Source organism: Phalangium opilio, unplaced genomic scaffold, assembly GCF_054372755.1.
Source record: "Phalangium opilio isolate 3A_F unplaced genomic scaffold, DU_Popi_V2 ptg000017l_1, whole genome shotgun sequence".
Classification (NCBI taxonomy): Eukaryota; Metazoa; Arthropoda; class Arachnida; order Opiliones; family Phalangiidae; genus Phalangium; species Phalangium opilio.
The window spans coordinates 7,261,379-7,279,223 of NW_028324151.1; the positions used below are offsets into that span (position 1 = coordinate 7,261,379).

Here is a 17,845-nt window from a genome sequence, read left to right on the forward strand (position 1 = left end):
TTTAACTAACCTTTTCGCGTCTTTCCTTGGCTCTGTCCTCTTCAGCCGTTTTTAAGTTTACGGCTAACGTAGACAGTTCATCATTTATTATGGCAAAAGAGTCTAGCATATCACGATTTTTGCCAGAGACTTGCAAAGTACTGGTATGACTGGTTTCCCCGTACAACTGAATGGCTAACCTGGATATCTTGTCGATCCTTTCCTGTTGTCTCTTTTCACCTGGTTTCAAAAACTGTTCCACCTCGTTCAATAAACTGTTGGCTTCCTGGGGAGTTCTACAATTGGTGGACTTGCGCGCGATTGAAATAAGAACTTGACTTCCTTCGCGGAACCATTCTTCGGCTTCCTCAACAAGTTGGAAGTATTGGATGGCAATTTCTATCAGTTTTCGGTTTTCACCGACTTGAGTATGGAAGGTGCTCCATTTTGTTTGCACATTTTGCAACTCGTTGTGGATACTACGCGACTCAACGTGCTGATCACTAAGCATTTTCTGCGCCGTGCTCACGAATTGCCTTATTCTAATTTCAAGAAGCTCTAGCGTCTTCTCAAATTGGATGAAAGCGGTTGAAGTGACCTTGGCCGCCGGTAGAGACTCCCCATAGTTACCTCGCATACTGTTAAGTTGATCTTGTAGCGTGTCCAGGTGGTGATTAATCTGAAAAATTTGAGGAATTATGACATTGACAAGATACGCTTGGAGTTAACTTACTTCTTGTAAGTCTCGCGTGAAATGGCAGTACTGTAGATTATGCTCCAAGCGTTTCTTGTGTTCCTCCCATATTGAGTCCATATTTCTTTCCCTCGATTCTATTAACGAGTTAATCTTCTCTTTGTCTTTGACGCCGGCCATGGGCGGTTCAACAGAATCGATTTTATTAATGACTTGATCGGCTTCGTTTCTGGTAAATCGTATCAAATCCAGCGCCGAATGTTTGTTGCTCTCGTGTTCTCGCACCATCGCTTCGGCCCTTTCTAATTCCGAAGTTAAGATAGCGGTTTTGTATTGCACTTCTTGTTTACCCAAGATCTTTTCCAACTAAAAATGAAGTTCAATCAGTTTTTGCTCTAGGAAGAAAGTTTATTACTTGCGAACCTCTTTAAAGTTCTTGAAGAAGGTTATCATCATAGATAATAAAACGTGGTATTCGGTAATTTTTGACTGGAAATGTTGAAGACGTGAACTAAGTTCCGATTGAAGTTTGTCCTTTTGGGGTTGAATTTCTTTCAAAGTGAAAAGTTCCGTGGTTTTACGTTTGACGTCAAGTTCGGAAAAGGCGTGCTGCAACGTACACATATTTCATTTAAAAATCACCTTATGACTGTTTAACTTAAACACAAAGTTTTAACTCACGGAGATATTGGAATCTACAGATTCCTTTATCCTCTCCAAATGGTCACAAATATAATCAGCGTTATGTAACTCGGACGGAATTAACGGAAATAGTTGTTGCTCGAAATTGTGAACGTCGTCCATGGTCTATGTAGAATGTGTTTTAGATTTAGGCTTCGCCACATGGTCACGTAATTCGATAAATGTTAGAATCAACTTTACCTTTTGAGCTTCTTTCGTAAATCTCTCCCACTGACTTCGTTGCTCTTTGCCTTCGGCCATTTCCAGTTTCCAATTACTCCACATGGAATTAAACGCGTCTTTCCTTTGCTTAATTTGTTCGAGTAAAGTCTCGACACAAATTATCGCCCTTTGCGTATCCAAGTATGGGTCTTGTACCTTTATTATTCCAAAACGTATTCATTTTAATACTTAGCTTGATCGTAAGTAGTTTGCACAATTACCTTCTTCGCGTCAGCAATGAAGTTCTTGCCTGAATTGTTAAACTGCAAGATCATTTGTTGAACAGATACCCAACGTTCTTCGTGTTGTCTAAAGACTGATTCGGTAAACTGCGTTTTGTCACCCTTCATGGCGTCCTCCATGCCGTCCATTTCTCTACCAAGCTGCGACGCTAATTTATGGAAAGCCAGGTAACGCTGAGCTAATAATATTCTAGTTTCAAGCAACTGGCGTAGCTGATCCCAGCCTTGTCTTAATTCGTCAGCTTTCTGGTGTATCGTTTCAGCTTCTTCACCACCGTTGCGTATCAAGGCTGGGACTGTGGTTAATAAGGCATCTACTTCTATGGCCTTCAACTGAAAATGAGAGAACATTAATTATATATTGAAAGTCTCTCATTTACGAAAACAATTATAATAGCGTACTCTGAGATCATTTTGCAGTCTTTCGTGTCTTTCTAGGAAGTCCTTGGCCATAGTTAAGACACTTCCCATATCCTGGTGTCCTTGAAGACACGCTTGTCCGACATTTACAAGCCAATTTTTCAACTGTAAAGAAAATTAATTGATTTATTTTAAATCAATTCGTAGTAGTAGGGCGTCAAATTATTATACTTACAATACTGTAACTGTCCAAGAACTTCTTGAAGGCTTGTTGGCGCTCCTGGTTTTCAGAGTCATGGACTGAACATAGGTTGCTTAATTTAATACGTCTGTTTTCAAGCTCAGCAACCTATTGTTAAATATATTAATATCTTTATGTCCAACTTCAGAACGGGGGGGATTTATTACGAACCTTTCGCGCCACGCCTTGAGAACCAGGGTCGTGCCTTCCCGCCGTATCTAGTAAGGCGTAACCTTCTTGCAAAGGCGGACCCGTTATGTCATTTATCGCTTGCGATAAGTTCGCACTAATTCGAGAAGAGTCGGTCGTTAGTTGTACTTCGATTTGATCGAGTTTGTTTAGAGCCTAGATCAACCAGTAAGAGTGTTAGAATCAATGTAGTGATAAGAGTTTGACAAAATTTAGAATACCGTTTGTGCCGCGTTGAAGAACGATACCGCCATAGATAGCAGGTCGTGTCTGTTCTCCAGGTTCGATAAAAGTTCTGTGCATTCTTCCAGAGTTTCGTAAGCTCTGGTCTGTATTTCTTCGCCGGCGTAGTGTCCACCCGTAGACAATTGTTCCGCTGTACTTAGCAGCCTTATTGCCTTGTCTTGGACTTCCTATAATTATTAAGTAAATAGGATTTAAATGATGGCGAAAAAGGTGATAACTAATATATTCTATTGGCGTACCTTTGCCTCGGCTTGAAATTTGACATGTTCATGCTGTAAAATTTCAGCCGTCGCCGCGGAGTCTCCCAAAGTTTTATTGCTAATGAAGTCATCACCCTTTGTCCGTAGGAATTGTTTAATCTGCAAATTGAGTCAAAGGTTGGCTTTATTGTAACTCAGTTCATTAAATTAATGGCAGATGCTAGTTTTTTTTACTTCATTTATGTCGTGATAGATGAGACACATTTGCAAGCACTGTTCCAACTTAATTTTGCGCTGCAAGAATGCCGCTTCTAAATGCCTTCTCCTGTCGTGTAAGTTTTCCATGTACTGTTCAACGAACTGACACGTCTGCTGCGCGACATGACGCATGTGGGCTGGCCTGGAGTCCCCCATGCTGTGTGTCGCGACTTCGCAAAGACGTTCCAGTAACGATTGTCCTTCGCTAAGCGTCCTCATGGAACCTTCGAGAATACCTTTCTTGACATCGTGTATTCTCTCAAGCAAGGATCGGCAAGCGTCCGCGTTATCGGGTAAAAATGTATCACTAAATTCCCTGTGGGCTTGGTCCATACGATCTGAGAACTGTAATTGTACAAATATTGTTCAACGTTTGGACGAAAACTCGACGTTTTATCACACTATCTTACTTCTTTCGCCCTCGTGTGAAATAAAACGGCTTGATCCAAGATCAACCTCCTTTGATCCAATTGGGCGTTTAGATCCTTCCACGCCAAGCCAAGATTCTCGGCCATGGCCGAGTAAACTTCAGCTCTGGGCTTTTGATTAGAAATAAGCTCGTCAGCTTGATTCAGGAGTTCTTCCACTGGACTTTGTTTCGTCTGTAATTTTTCAAGGGCTTCCTGATGCTGCTGTTGAAGTTGGAGTGCCTCTTCGAGGTTTGCACCAATTTCGGTCATAGCAGGTTGCATTTCTTGTATCTTTAATTGTAACCAGTCTTTACTCTAAAAGAAAACAAAAGGCTTCCATCAGTTTTTGGTCTGCCGAATAGATTAAAGACCTTCTTAAAGTATTTTATTACAAGATCTAGTACTAAGTTACAACGTCATAGAACGCATTTTCGATTTTCAACATGATTATTTTACCGTACATTCCATAGAAATGTGATTCCCATGTTCTAAGAAATTATTTATATATTTTTATCCCTGTTTTTAATTTTAATGAAATTTCTACCACGTGCTTAATTATCCTTGACCTGACGCCAGGATGGGCTTTTCATCGTCACCCTTTTGGAAATAGACCTTTTTGGCGTAAACAAGGGGGTAGACAACTCTCAGTATTGTGACATACAAGGTTGGTTGATACATTGTCGCCTCTGCTCACTCTCACGATACAAAATTACTACAGCGCAGGCGCCAAAAAGCGAGATGGAAGGGAAAGTTTTACCCCAGTGTCTTTTTGCCATTACATCGAAATGGTATATTACAGGTTTTGAAAATTGCACATGGTCTCGTGAAGATACTTAATAAAAACGTGTCACGAGATTTTTATCTTTGGAAGTTGCACTGATTATTCATGTAGGTTTAAATCAAATTATGAACGATTACATCAAGATGAAAGTTCGATATTTCTGTCTGATCTATTTCTGATTGTCATAGATGATTGAGCATACCCCAAAGCAAAGTCGAATTATTTTAATTCAATTTTTGGCTTATAATATAGAAATATAACCTTGATCATACGTGATAAATAAGAAATAACTGAAATATAATAAATGATGTAATGATAGTCCTAACATCGTTTTAAAATTGGTTAGAGGCGACATTTAAGATTCTAAAAAACCAAAAGTGGGAAGGGGGACATATTAGTTTTTAGGAGGGATAGCGGAAATTTAAAGGAATTCAACAGAATAAATAATTTTAGTGGTATCTTTGAGAGACTCGAGAAAACCTGAAGGAATTCGCCAGCGTGGGTTTCTAAAAAAAATAAACTGAAGTTCCGAGCTATATGCAGGGTGTTCCAAAAAGGGTGGTATTACCGAAGTACATGGGCAATTTTGAGTCGAAAGTATTAATTAAATCCCTTAAATTTAAGTAAGTACTAAGCAGCCGCCATTACATATTTTTATGGTTTTAAAGCGTAATTCGACACGAAATCTCTCAAAAGTAATTAATGAAATGATAAAATGTTTTCGAGGAATGGAATTGTGGTCGAAAAGCCGAGATAAGTAATTTTTTTTAATAAGTAATAAATTGATTACCAGTAAAATAAATTTAATCAACGGAATGCAGTAATAGGACGTTGTTTTTACTTAAGCAGCCCTTAAGTTTCAGTTAAAAAGAAAAATTAATTTCTTTCGTAAAACACCTTTACCATAACTTGGAACAGATGACCTTTAGGGTCAAATGTCATAGAACATTTTCGTCTCAAAATCACCCATAGAACCCAATATTCTTCAGTCCTACCACCCTTTATTATAACACCCTGTAGATATCGAGTATTCACACACTTTTGGCTAATAAAACCGTGGGTTTGAAAACGCGTAAAGATATTCACCCCTCAAACTACGTAACAAATAGTGGGAATTTCCATTTTAAGTAGCTACTGAAGGGAAGCAGGGGGACCAAACTTTCTAATTGGTATAACTCAAGCCTTGCCCACCATATTCCTTATAGTAAACATTAAACCCATGAATTTCAAAGCAACCCTCTCAAATTTTTAATCTGTTGACCGGATGGTGAGAAAAATCTACGGGGGATATAGTATTTTATTACACATTTCTCAGAGCTATAATTTTATAAATTGCGTAATGAAGGTCACGACTCGAGACTGCGGGCTGTGGGTGTGGTAAAACACGAATGAAATTACAATGACCCTGCCCCATCTCGTGCGGTTTTAGTGTTGAGATTTCTTATAAACTTTGTCCTAAATAAACCGTTATGAATTTTAACATCTATTAAAGTTGAAGTAAAGAATAATTCTAAAGGGAGAGTTTGAGGCTAAAGGGTGTCTTTACGGTTTTTTGTTATTTATTAATTTTTACTTGTTTGTCAACAGTTATGTCAACAAGTTTTGCAAATTACAAGCCCACCAACTAAGCGCAGCTTGTCTTATAGTCTGCTACCACGAACTAGTTACGTCACATCCCTCCCTTCAATTACATCGGTTTGGGTCACCATATTGGAAGTTGTCAGCTCAGGCCATTTAGACTAACAATTTTGATGACACGTTCTCAGTACCACTCTATTTGTGCTAATCGTTATGCTGTCTTAGGGATTTGGACATTTTCAAAATTTGAAATCAATCTGTTCATGCCAATCTGTTCATGCTTGCTATTCTTTCAACACACGAGTCCCGTTCAAACTTCCGGGTTTAGATTTCTGATTTTATGGCTATTATAGAGTTGACACGTTTTCAGGCAGCCATATTGGTGGTGGGTTTCAGCTATCAAAATGCATTCAGCCCATCAGAATTTCCGTGTAAAGCATCTCAAAAATCATAGATTCTTCCCCAACCTAAAGCTCTCAATGACCAAAGCCGAATGTTAAGTATGCCCCTTACTTGTGGAATAAAAAATTTCAAAATCTCGCCATCTTCCCTTTATCAAAACTAAATTATATAGTGCGCACTGAATTACGTGATTTAATTCCATGATTTTATCTTTTAAATCTGAATGCGCAATTGCACACACACGCTATATCATAATTTCAAAATTATAGGGTTTGCGTGATTTCTAAATTGGAGGCATGGTCGACGTAAACCGGCAAATAGGTCCTATATTTAAACCTTAAGGGGTCATATTCCAAAGAAAGTTTTTTTACATCAATTTGAGTCTACAGTAGAGATTTAAATAATCGGCCTTATTTCGGTTACGATGCAATTACAAAATACTAGAGCTACGGAAACGAAGGAAGAAGCCTTATAGACGATGCAATCTTAAACTGAACCATAATACTCGTCATCTTTGAAGACCGCTCCCCATCATTTGGCGAAACGCCAAGATGAATAAAGACGTAAAACGTAAACCATTTCCCTGAGACTATTTTCAAATTTAGTGTAGAAATACCATAAGTTTATAAGATATGTTTCATAAGTATGACACCTTCTATACTTCGTAATGCTAGAGACTTACAGCTCGAGCTAGTTCGAGAACCCAACCAACAAATCTTTTGAATTTTTATAACGGCTTAGATCTCGTTCTCGGGTTTTGAGGCGAGAAAGGGATAATCTGATTGGCTTGATTTTGCCATGCGCAGAACCTGTTTCACCCCAAGAGTCGGACTCTAATCCAATCAGAAAAATAAGAGTTTTATTTTCGTCGCTCAACGACAGATGGTACTACAGCCAACTTTGTTAGTCACGTGATCCCATCCCTTAGATGGAGATGAGACCAAGCCAACTTATTTATTTGTTGTTTGGGTCTATTGAATGGCTACACTCAGTGGTTAATTTTGCAGGACTTCCATCTTCCTATTTAGTCTGTATTAAGCCTTTGACAACGCCTCACCAGGCGTCGCATTACGAAGGTGAATCTATGACCTACCTCATTCACTTCATGACAAGCTCTAGTTTGTAACAAGTGACAAACTTATGGAGGAACATATCTTATGAACTTATGGCGAACGCTTCAGTACTAGCGTAGATTTGAGTTGTTATTTTAAGAGCTTTGCATGCTGGGTAATTTAAATACTAGCAATAAAAGTACTGCATTAACGTTTAAAACAAAAGATACGTAAGGTTTTTTTTTTTGTTGTTGAAAAGAGAATGCGCAGTAATATGGTTTCGTTTCGCCTACTAAACAAAATTTCCGCCAGAAGTGTTTTAAGTCTCATTTAACTTAAGATTTTTTGACAACTACCAACCAAAGTATGTTCAGAGAGTTCTTGGTCGGAATTTTATTCGTGAAAGGGAGTGTGAAAGAGTCTCGGTTTTCTCATTTTACTGAGCCTAATGTGCAAATGTACTCATTGATATCACTGGGAATCTGATATTTTAAGTATTAGAGTTATTTTTGGTAAATATGACGTCGCAAACAAGGATAATTGTATTTTTTAAATTTCCAATTGTTTAAAAATTGGGTTTTCTGGAACTATAGTAAAATTTCAATTGTTCACTGACTAAAAACATAAATTAAAAATTGCAGATTTTCAAAGCAGTTCGTTCTTGCCGGAAATAAAACATGAATTTAATGAAGCTCCACAATATGAAGTTCCGGATAATAATACTGGATAACAAAATACCTCTCATTTTGGTTAAATTTTATGGATACATTATCTTAATTTCTAAGTTATTCTAAATAGATACAAGTTTAAAAAATATTAAACAGTGAAATCTTGCAAAAAATAAAAGTTTTACAGTTTAATACAAACTCTCATTAATGCATTGATTTAGGACGACTTCGACTTTGTATGTACCTTTTAGTACAATTAGTTTGATTCAATTTGATTAAATCCAGGTAAGTTTACATCTAGGTCTGAAACATGGGTACGAAATGTCTTCTGCTTAACAATTACTAAACGTCTGTTGTAACATGGGCGAACAAAGCTTATCAATTACTAATCCTCTGTTGTAACATGGGCGAACAATGTTTATCAATTACTAAATCTCTCTTGTAGCATGGACGAACAATAGTAAGTATTGTCCGCCCATGGTTGAAGTGACGGGTCTATCGATAAAATACATATTTAGTTCCATAAATCTTTCCATGTGGCATTACAGCATCTTACAGCTCTTCAAGTCTAATTTTAAAATTAAACTTTGCTCTCCCTTTGAAAAAATTTGTGATTTTGCGCCAATGAAAAGGATAAAAAATTCGGTCTTAACATTCGACAGATGCGCGCTTTTCGGCCTCTAAACCCCTATAGGGACCTCGCTAAGTGCTAATAAATTTTAAATGCAGCGGTACCACGGCTATTTTCTCCAGATAGAGAAATTTGTTCTTAACAACGTCTTAAACGATACTTAATTGAAGGTATTTAAATTGCAGTGCTATTTATTTGTCAATATTTATAATAATAATATACACGAGGTAAACAATGAGGAAATGAGAATAATAAGAAAATAATTATAAAAGATGCCTTGAAGGAACGTTTTATTAAAGGAAAGTGCTGTCCAAGAATTTTTTCTGTTTTACAAAATATTTCCAATTGAAACTATATGTATGTACAAATCTGATCTATTAAATATGATAAAATTAAGATAATTTACTACTTAATTAACTAAGAGTTAGATCTATCAATTAGGTCAATCAGTTAACTCAATTCTTCATATGTTCGTTTCGTTTTTCTAATGGACTCACATTGTTCGTAGTAAGATCTTTAAAATAAAACTGAAATTCTAGCGAGATTATTCCTTTAAAAATTCTCAAATTGATGTTAATCTCTTGTTTACAATAATTAATGTACTAAACAAACTAGCTTTCAAGGTTCTTGTTATCATAAAAAATTGTTTTAACTAATAAATATCACCATTAATCCTAATATACGAGGGAAAATTTCGCCGCTAACCAGTCACCACACTTCTTAATTTGGAATTGTAAACCATTTTTTAAGGAGACATAATTTTGAAGAAAATGGAATTTAGGCGAGGTTTATTTAATGATAATAGATGATAATTCATTGAATATTTTAATCTGCTTTAATTGCATTACGTAACAAAAGCATAATGGAGGAGCTAACAACACTCTCCATTGAGTAATAACAAAGATTCTCAAAAATAATACGTCTTTAATGATGTTGCCCCAAGTATTTAACATTGCCGGAAAGGAGAGACTTAAGACCTATAAAATTCTCTTTTCTTACCTAACAAATTGGAGGTGTCAATAAAAACTCTACCAATTTTAACTTTATTTAATTCCATATCTCAGCGCCGAGAATTCCTCAACAAGCAAAATAAAACGGCGGCAATTTCACTAAACAAAACGTCCTTCGACCAAATTATGCGTTATTAAATTCTTCACAAGCACTACTTTCTTTTTTAGCATTAACTATATTTGCCCATTAGCCTTTCTCTTTATTACAAAGTGAGCTTAGACCTAAAACTCATAACATTAGAGTTTGCTTAAAAAATTAACAACGCGTGTGGGCTACATGTATGTTATATTACTAACACAATGACTCAATCTAGTTCCAATATCCTTATATAGACTTATTTCTTTATATATTAACGTAAATAACTTACTACAATAAGTATGACCAGGGATAGATTTAATTTTAAAGTAGGAATTGAGAACAGAGTAATCTGGGCGTGCGTCAAAGTCCCAGACTCCCTTCCGCGGGACGGGGGGGGTATGAAAGAAGAGGCTGGTCATAGAGCCAGAGGTAAAAAGTAATCACGTATTTTTCGCCGACCCCGTCAGCAACGTCCTCAAAACGTAGTTTTAAGTGAGCCAATAAGATAATTTAAACTTTTCGTTACGTGTTGGAGGGAGGGGCTTTATACTGGGCTATGAGTCGGACCGAAATAAATACTAACCGTTCTCTATTCCTACTTCTAAAATTAAATACGTTAATGAAGAAATTATTTTCACCGAGAAACTTGTATTTATTGCCATTTTCCATTGGTAAGGAGTTGGATTAAAAGTTTCTTTATTTCAGCTACATCTTTAATATTCCTCAATGGTATCAGATTGCTATCAGCCAAAGAATAACGGCATAACTTTCGTAAAAGTGACCCCTGGAAGGTGAGGCTATAGTGATGGAAATTTTGTCATACGTATTGACGTTTAGTTACTTGCAAATAACTAATACTTTTGTCCCCAACTATTAAAATAAGAAACACAACCACCTTGAGGCCGAGTTAAAAAGAGTAATTGAAACAGACATTAATTGCTTTTTTTACTTCCTCTTAAGAGGGGATAATTTAGAAACTTAATGACTAGCGGTAATTAAATTAGACGCAACTCTTCATAACCTTTTTTTCTATACCGTGGAGTTATAGTCAAGCGTAAGTGCCATTTGATTCATAAATTTAGGGTGTGTTGGAAACGTGAAATTTGTTAATGGTTTATAAAGGTCGCGTACCCCATTACATTACAGAGTCAAGGTCACTAAGTTTGTTTCTTTATAAATATGCAAAATATATTTTGACTGCTTTTTGAAGCACACAATCCTGGACCAAGAAGTGATATCTAGTTTATTAGGGAGAAGGTATAAATTCTCCACATTTCCAGCTTTAATCTCCAGTCCAAACGTAGGTCCGGAGTTAATCCCCGCCTCTAAATTACAACCAGCTACTTATTGGTTCTTGAAAACTCACGTCAGCGCGACGCGAATGACGAAAACCACGTATTTTCCGACTGAGGATAGGAGAAATACCCCGGCCTCTTTTACGACCCCCTCGTATTTTGAAAGGGGGACTGGGACTATGGCGCGCGACTACTTAGGCATCTTATACCTTCACCCTAATAAAATTGATATCACTTCTTGCTTATGGTAACTGATGCGAGTTAGGAATTTAAGGAGATATAAATTACGGGTAATCTACTTAATGCCTCAAATAATTTGCCGATATAACCGTAATTTTACAATGTTAATTTAACAAACATGTTTTGTCAACAAGTATTCGGTTTTTCGAGCTAAGAACCCACATATAAAATCTTAAATTATAATAAATTAGTCACTGCAGGCAAAAGTGGATGAGAGGAAAAGTATGAAAATGGCCAAAAGTCGCGAGTCATCAGAGTTTCGCCGTAGTTGACCGTTTTATTGGCGTAGCTATACTGGGACTGTTCACTCCCTTAAAATAGGTCTTGTGTTAATTCGCGGTTACGCGGTTACCGTCGTCTGCTATTGTGTAATCTCGGTGATTTAGCTATAGCGCGAGCAGCTTGCGTCGTGATGCGCGTGATCGAGTGGGCTATGGTTAAACCAAGGAGCATAAATGTCTGAAGTACTTTCAGTTGCGAGTTTGCAAGTCCATCAGTCACTAGTAAACTAAATAGTTATTGGCGAAACTTTGATGTCCGCGTTTTTTAACATAGGCTCTATGGCCATTGTCATACTTTCCCTCTCATCCACATTTGCTGCAGGAATACATAAAGTTTTATTGGAATCCTTAACAGGTAATTTTCTGTTCCCTTCTGCTTGAATTAAAGGGGAGGAGTTATAGAAACAGTAACCCTTGACGTCATGCATAATGTATTTGAACTTAGAATTAAGCGTCGAATCCGAATGTAAACAAGTTATCTTCGCGTGTTTGGCAACAAATTAATTAACAGGCAATGGATGTGGAGGTGCGCGTTTTAAACGTTATTTGGATTGACACTTGAACTTTAAGTTAGTTTCAAGCCTACCTAAACTGTTAAGCACCTAGTTAGTGATAAGAGAGATCCCTGATCTCTCTTCTACAGAAAAACCCAAACAAGTTGACGCCTATTTTGTCACGAATATATTAATTACTAAAAGACCTTTAAAAATTCAAGGAAATTCAATTTCAAGCGTCTGTTTATGTTTTACACCCTTTTCCTAAAAATCTATCCAGAGTTGATCAAACTAATTGCATTACGCCCCTAAATACCACGTGTCTCCTCACGTGGGGCTATCTTCAATAGATTGAAAACAAGCGCCTGTCACAAGCACAAATGCAAGCGCCTGTCACAAGCACAAATGCAAGCGCCTGTCACAAGCACAAATGCAAGCGCCTGTCACAAGCACAAATGCAAGCGCCTGTCACAAGCACAAATGCAAGCGCCTGTCACAAGCACAAATGCAAGCGCCTGTCACAAGCACAAATGCAAGCGCCTGTCACAAGCACAAATGCAAGCGCCTGTCACAAGCACAAATGCAAGCGCCTGTCACAAGCACAAATGCAAGCGCCTGTCACAAGCACAAATGCAAGCGCCTGTCACAAGCACAAATGCAAGCGCCTGTCACAAGCACAAATGCAAGCGCCTGTCACAAGCACAAATGCAAGCGCCTGTCACAAGCACAAATGCAAGCGCCTGTCACAAGCACAAATGCAAGCGCCTGTCACAAGCACAAATGCAAGCGCCTGTCACAAGCACAAATGCAAGCGCCTGTCACAAGCACAAATGCAAGCGCCTGTCACAAGCACAAATGCAAGCGCCTGTCACAAGCACAAATACAAGCACCAGACTAGTACAAGTACAAATACAAGCACCAGACTAGTACAAGTACAAATACAAGCACCAGACTAGTACAAGTACAAATACAAGCACCAGACTAGTACAAGTACAAATACAAGCACCAGACTAGTACAAGTACAAATACAAGCACCAGACTAGTACAAGTACAAATACAAGCACCAGACTAGTACAAGTACAAATACAAGCACCAGACTAGTACAAGTACCAATACAAGCACCAGACTAGTACAAGTACAAATACAAGCACCAGACTAGTACAAGTACAAATACAAGCACCAGACTAGTACAAGTACAAATACAAGCACCAGACTAGTACAAGTACAAATACAAGCACCAGACTAGTACAAGTACAAATACAAGCACCAGACTAGTACAAGTACAAATACAAGCACCAGACTAGTACAAGTACAAATACAATTCACATCAAATTTGAAGTAAATTCCTCCGACCATAATTCACGAGTGACTTCCCTCTCGTTTAAGTATGATCGTTAGAAGTCTCTTATAAATAAAACATTATGTAAACACGTCAAGATTGCAAGTGTCAAATGATATTTCGAGAAAGAAAAACCGAAAATATTACGTGGTAAGTATTACAAATAAATGATAATAACTAGGCCTATAGAAGAAGGAAGCGGTTTAGTTTTCAAAGACGATGGGATAAAGAAAAATTACGTTTTTTAGGGGCACGATTTGGCGCGTGGGAAGACTAAACTCCGATTGGGTGGAGTAATAGTGACGTCATTAGCCACCGTGTGACCCATTGCCTTTCTTGGCTATGGTGAGTATGGAAGACGCGTAGCGGAGAATCGAAAAAAAAAAGAATTTACTCACGCGCTGGAATGAGAGTTTCAGACCGGGGATTTTGATTGAGTTTTTTACCTCTCCGAGTGACGATGAGAGGTATTATACTGAACGTGTCTGTGTCTCTGTGTCTCTGTGTTTGTCTGTCACCGCGTTTGCAGTTGGCAAATCGGAGCAAACGTGTTCGCAGAAAGCAATATTAGCTACTACTCCATTATCATCGTTAGGGTTAAGATTTACGAGGCGATCGGCTAGGGTTACGACTTACGAGAAACATCTAGCCTCCCGATGGCAGGGCTTCCACCAAAGGTTCACGCAATTGCGAGTTTGAATTCAAACGTCAACGATAGCTATGTGTTAAAGGGTCTCTAAAGAGGTCGGCGGACCGTTGGAAATATTTTTTGAAAACGTCGTTATTGACGTCACAATCCCGGGGGGGGGGGTGAGCAAAACGAAAGTCTTTCCTTCTAGCAAACGCAGCGGGGGTCTCGGGCTCTCGCGGGTCAGAACTGGGGATACGCCGAAGCAGGGCGGATCACAACCAATCACAAGAGAGGGGAGGATGGGTCGGGTGAGTTTTTTTAAAAAAAGAAATTCAACGGTCCGCCGACCTCTTTACAGTCCCTTTAAAGCAAAGGACGGCTCCGTTGTTGCCCCTTAAAGGTGACTTTTCTACTACACAGTGGCTAAGCTTGGTAAAGGCTAGTTAAGCCAAAGGCAGGAACCAATCAGACCTAATGCATTAGGTCTGATTGGTTCCTGCCTTTGGCAGGCTAAAATTCGTGTCCAGAAGGTTAGCCAGAATGCTAGGGGTGATAATGGAGTCGCCTGTTGCTTTAAAATGATTTTAGGAATAAAGTTTCTTAAAACGATTTAACTAGAATCAGAATTATGGTAAATTAATGACGATTAAAATAATTAACATCAATCATGTTTATTTAATTATTTAAGAAAAACCTCTTAATTAATTGCGTCTCGAATCGGAGAGGTCATATTTTGGTTTCGCAACTTGTTTTATTTAGTTTCTTTTTTTGTGTGTGAGTGTTTAAACTTTCTCCCGGCTGTAAAAAGCCGGCCGCGTGGTGAAAAAATGCGAGGCTTTTTAAGATGATCCAAATGTGGCGTAACCGAGAGCCATGATATACGAGAAGCGAAACCAATCGTTTAAAAGAAAAACAGCCATTATGGCTTAAAAAAAGATTCGTCAATTTTATCTAGAACAAAGAAAAGAAATTGGCACTTGGCGTTTTGAAATGCTTGATTGATAATTGATAATCCAATACGTTAATACAAAGTAAAAAAAAATATTTAGGCGATTTGTAACGGTATTTTGTTTAGGTTGGTGCATGGTGTAAGAAGTCTCACATTAGAGATGATGTAATTTTACTGACTTGTTTTTTTAAACTGTTTGTTAATCAATAATGCAAGTGTGCAACACGTAGGCACCTAAATTTCCTAAATGAAAATTTCGCCACTGAACATACAATCTTAACGCTCGGAGGAAATATTTCAATGGGACTTTAAGACCAAACGTTCATAGATAAAATCAAAAAGTATACTTCATTCAACGTTGCTCACACCGTGTAATATGAGAAACCCCCTTTGCATCTCAAAAAAGAGTCGAACCCGAGGTCTGCGTATGGTTAGCATGACGAACGTAGTACGGGGAGCGTGCGTGAATAGGCTCCTAAAGTATCAGATGCTAGTTCTAGTACCAATAATGAACGGGTATTTTGCGACCATAGAGTACTATTTTCTATAACTCTTTGACCTAATAAAACTCTTCTCTGATTGGTTGGTTCGTGCAGAGGTTAAGAGGAAGGTCGTTTGCTTCTCATTTCACATTGAGTCTTATGGGAACTGTGGCCGATGTATACTTTTTAATTTTATCTACAAACTTTTGATAAGACGTGAAATTTGAATTTTGCTCAGTAGAACTTGAAATAGACCATTTCGATGTAACTAAGAAAGAAGAAAGACAAGGGGTAACACTGCCTTCCATCTCGCTTTTTGGCGCCTGCGCTGTAGTCTTTTTGTATCACGAGAGTGCATGATACCAAGAAGCGATATCTATTTTACTAGGGAGAAGGTGTAAATTCGCCACATTTCCAGCTTTTTCCCCAGTCCAAACGTAGGTCCGCCGGTCCGGAGTTAATCCCCGCCTCTAAATTACAACCAGCATCACATTGGTTCTTGAAAACTCACGTCAGAGCGACGCGAATGACGAAAATTAAGTATTTTCCGAATGAGGAGAGGAGGCGAAAGAGCCCGACCTCCTTTTACGTCCCCCCTTGTATTTTGAAAGGGGGAGTGGGACTATGGCGCGCGAATACTTGGGGATCTTATACCTTCTCCCTAATAAACTAGATATTGCTTCTTGACGATACTGAGGTTTGCCTACCCCTTCTTTATACATCGAAAAGGTCTATGGTACCCTTTCGAAAATCTTCTTCCCCTCACGTGCCATTCCTCATTCCTCTCCCTTTTCTAGCGAACTAACTAATTATCCTCATTTCATTATTTCCCTAACAACAAAAAAAAGATAGGCACGATCTTCACAAGGTAATTTCGAAAAATAAAAATTACGTTTACCGTAAGTTCCTCGAGCAAAAAAATAAAAACATTGGAGAAAATAAACTTTTTGAATTTCCGGCGGCGGGCGCTCTTAATTATTTTTAGTATCTTGCGTCATTAAGAAAAAGAGGAGGCGGAATTTTAAAAAAGAGTTATGGAGAAATGAGGCTTACAAAGTACAAATATCATCGTAAGAACAAACTCTTGAAAGAGAAGAAATGAGCAAGGTGTATGTGTGGGTATTCTTTCCCCTTTGAAGTTAGACTATAGCGAAGTTGAAAGAGAAATCTCCGATTCCGGGGTCAGTGAAGGCCTACTTTGCATAATATCCTGGTGAAATTCGCGCGTTGGAAGGATTATAGTAGGCTTATTCAGCCCCCACACAATAATACTACGTACAGAAGTGAATATTATTTCTTTCTTTTTTTCTCATAATTTTGTGGTGTCTGGAACTTGTGTAAGAATTTTACAAGCTACCGATTTGCTTTGAAGAAATAAAGACCGTCCCTTTTACCTGGTATTTTACGACAGTTTAGTCAAAGTTCAAAAGGGTTCAAAAGAATATTTTAATAATTTTTTATTTTTTTTTTCTTTTATTGAGGTTTTGAGGAAGAGTAAGTAGTGTTTTCACAAATACGTATAATATAAAAATTTAAGGTGACAAATTTTGAAATGAGTGACCCACGTGTGTCAAATATAAGAACAACGAAGCATTCTCCATTAAAATTAAGTTAAGCTTAATTTATGTTAATTTAATTTTGATGAGCGTGGAGAAGGTTAAAAAAATTAGAGGGGTCAATCACCGCTTTAGCGCTCATACCAAAATCTCAAAAATTAATAGGGTTAAAGCAAAAGGGACTTTTCACGATAAAATAGGAACCAAAAAGGAATGGAAACTGGTAAAACAAAATAACATCTTTAATATATAAAAATGCCTTAAAAAGACACGTTTTTAGGTATTAAGTAAAGTTAAGAACATTATATCACTCTTTTTTCCGATTTTGAACTAAATATCGAGGTATTTCGGACTTGTTATTTTTTTAGAGATATTTTAGTTTAGACTGACGAGGTTTTCGTTACTTGTTGACATAAAACTTATTCTAGATATCTCACCTTGACTAACTACTAAATAAAGGCTTATTTTCTGCGATTTCTGTTTTCAATAAAAGGGCGATTTAAGGACCAAATACCGATTTTAGAGAAGATTAAGGACCTTGCTGGCAAATAACGACTTTAGGGACCTGGTGAGAGCCCTGTTAGTGTAATAGGTGTACGCTCTGTACCTTTGTCTGTAGTACTAAATGGGTTAATAATACTACTAATTAAAAGCT

At 37.7% G+C, this 17,845-nt stretch overlaps 1 protein-coding gene across 1 annotated transcript in view; it reads right to left on the reverse strand.

The window, feature by feature from the left end:
• LOC149702847 (uncharacterized) overlaps positions 1-17,845 on the reverse strand; it is a 55,274-nt gene that overhangs the window by 7,155 nt on the left and 30,274 nt on the right. The window contains exons 17-29 of the mRNA XM_089866752.1: positions 3,723-4,037; positions 3,289-3,657; positions 3,094-3,213; positions 2,830-3,021; positions 2,591-2,764; positions 2,414-2,527; positions 2,221-2,343; positions 1,798-2,151; positions 1,556-1,732; positions 1,355-1,480; positions 1,097-1,282; positions 713-1,039; positions 11-658 (exon numbers count right to left, since the gene is read on the reverse strand). Coding sequence (XP_089722878.1) covers positions 11-658; positions 713-1,039; positions 1,097-1,282; positions 1,355-1,480; positions 1,556-1,732; positions 1,798-2,151; positions 2,221-2,343; positions 2,414-2,527; positions 2,591-2,764; positions 2,830-3,021; positions 3,094-3,213; positions 3,289-3,657; positions 3,723-4,037 — 3,225 coding nt within the window. The remainder of the gene's footprint in view (positions 1-10; positions 659-712; positions 1,040-1,096; positions 1,283-1,354; positions 1,481-1,555; positions 1,733-1,797; positions 2,152-2,220; positions 2,344-2,413; positions 2,528-2,590; positions 2,765-2,829; positions 3,022-3,093; positions 3,214-3,288; positions 3,658-3,722; positions 4,038-17,845) is intronic.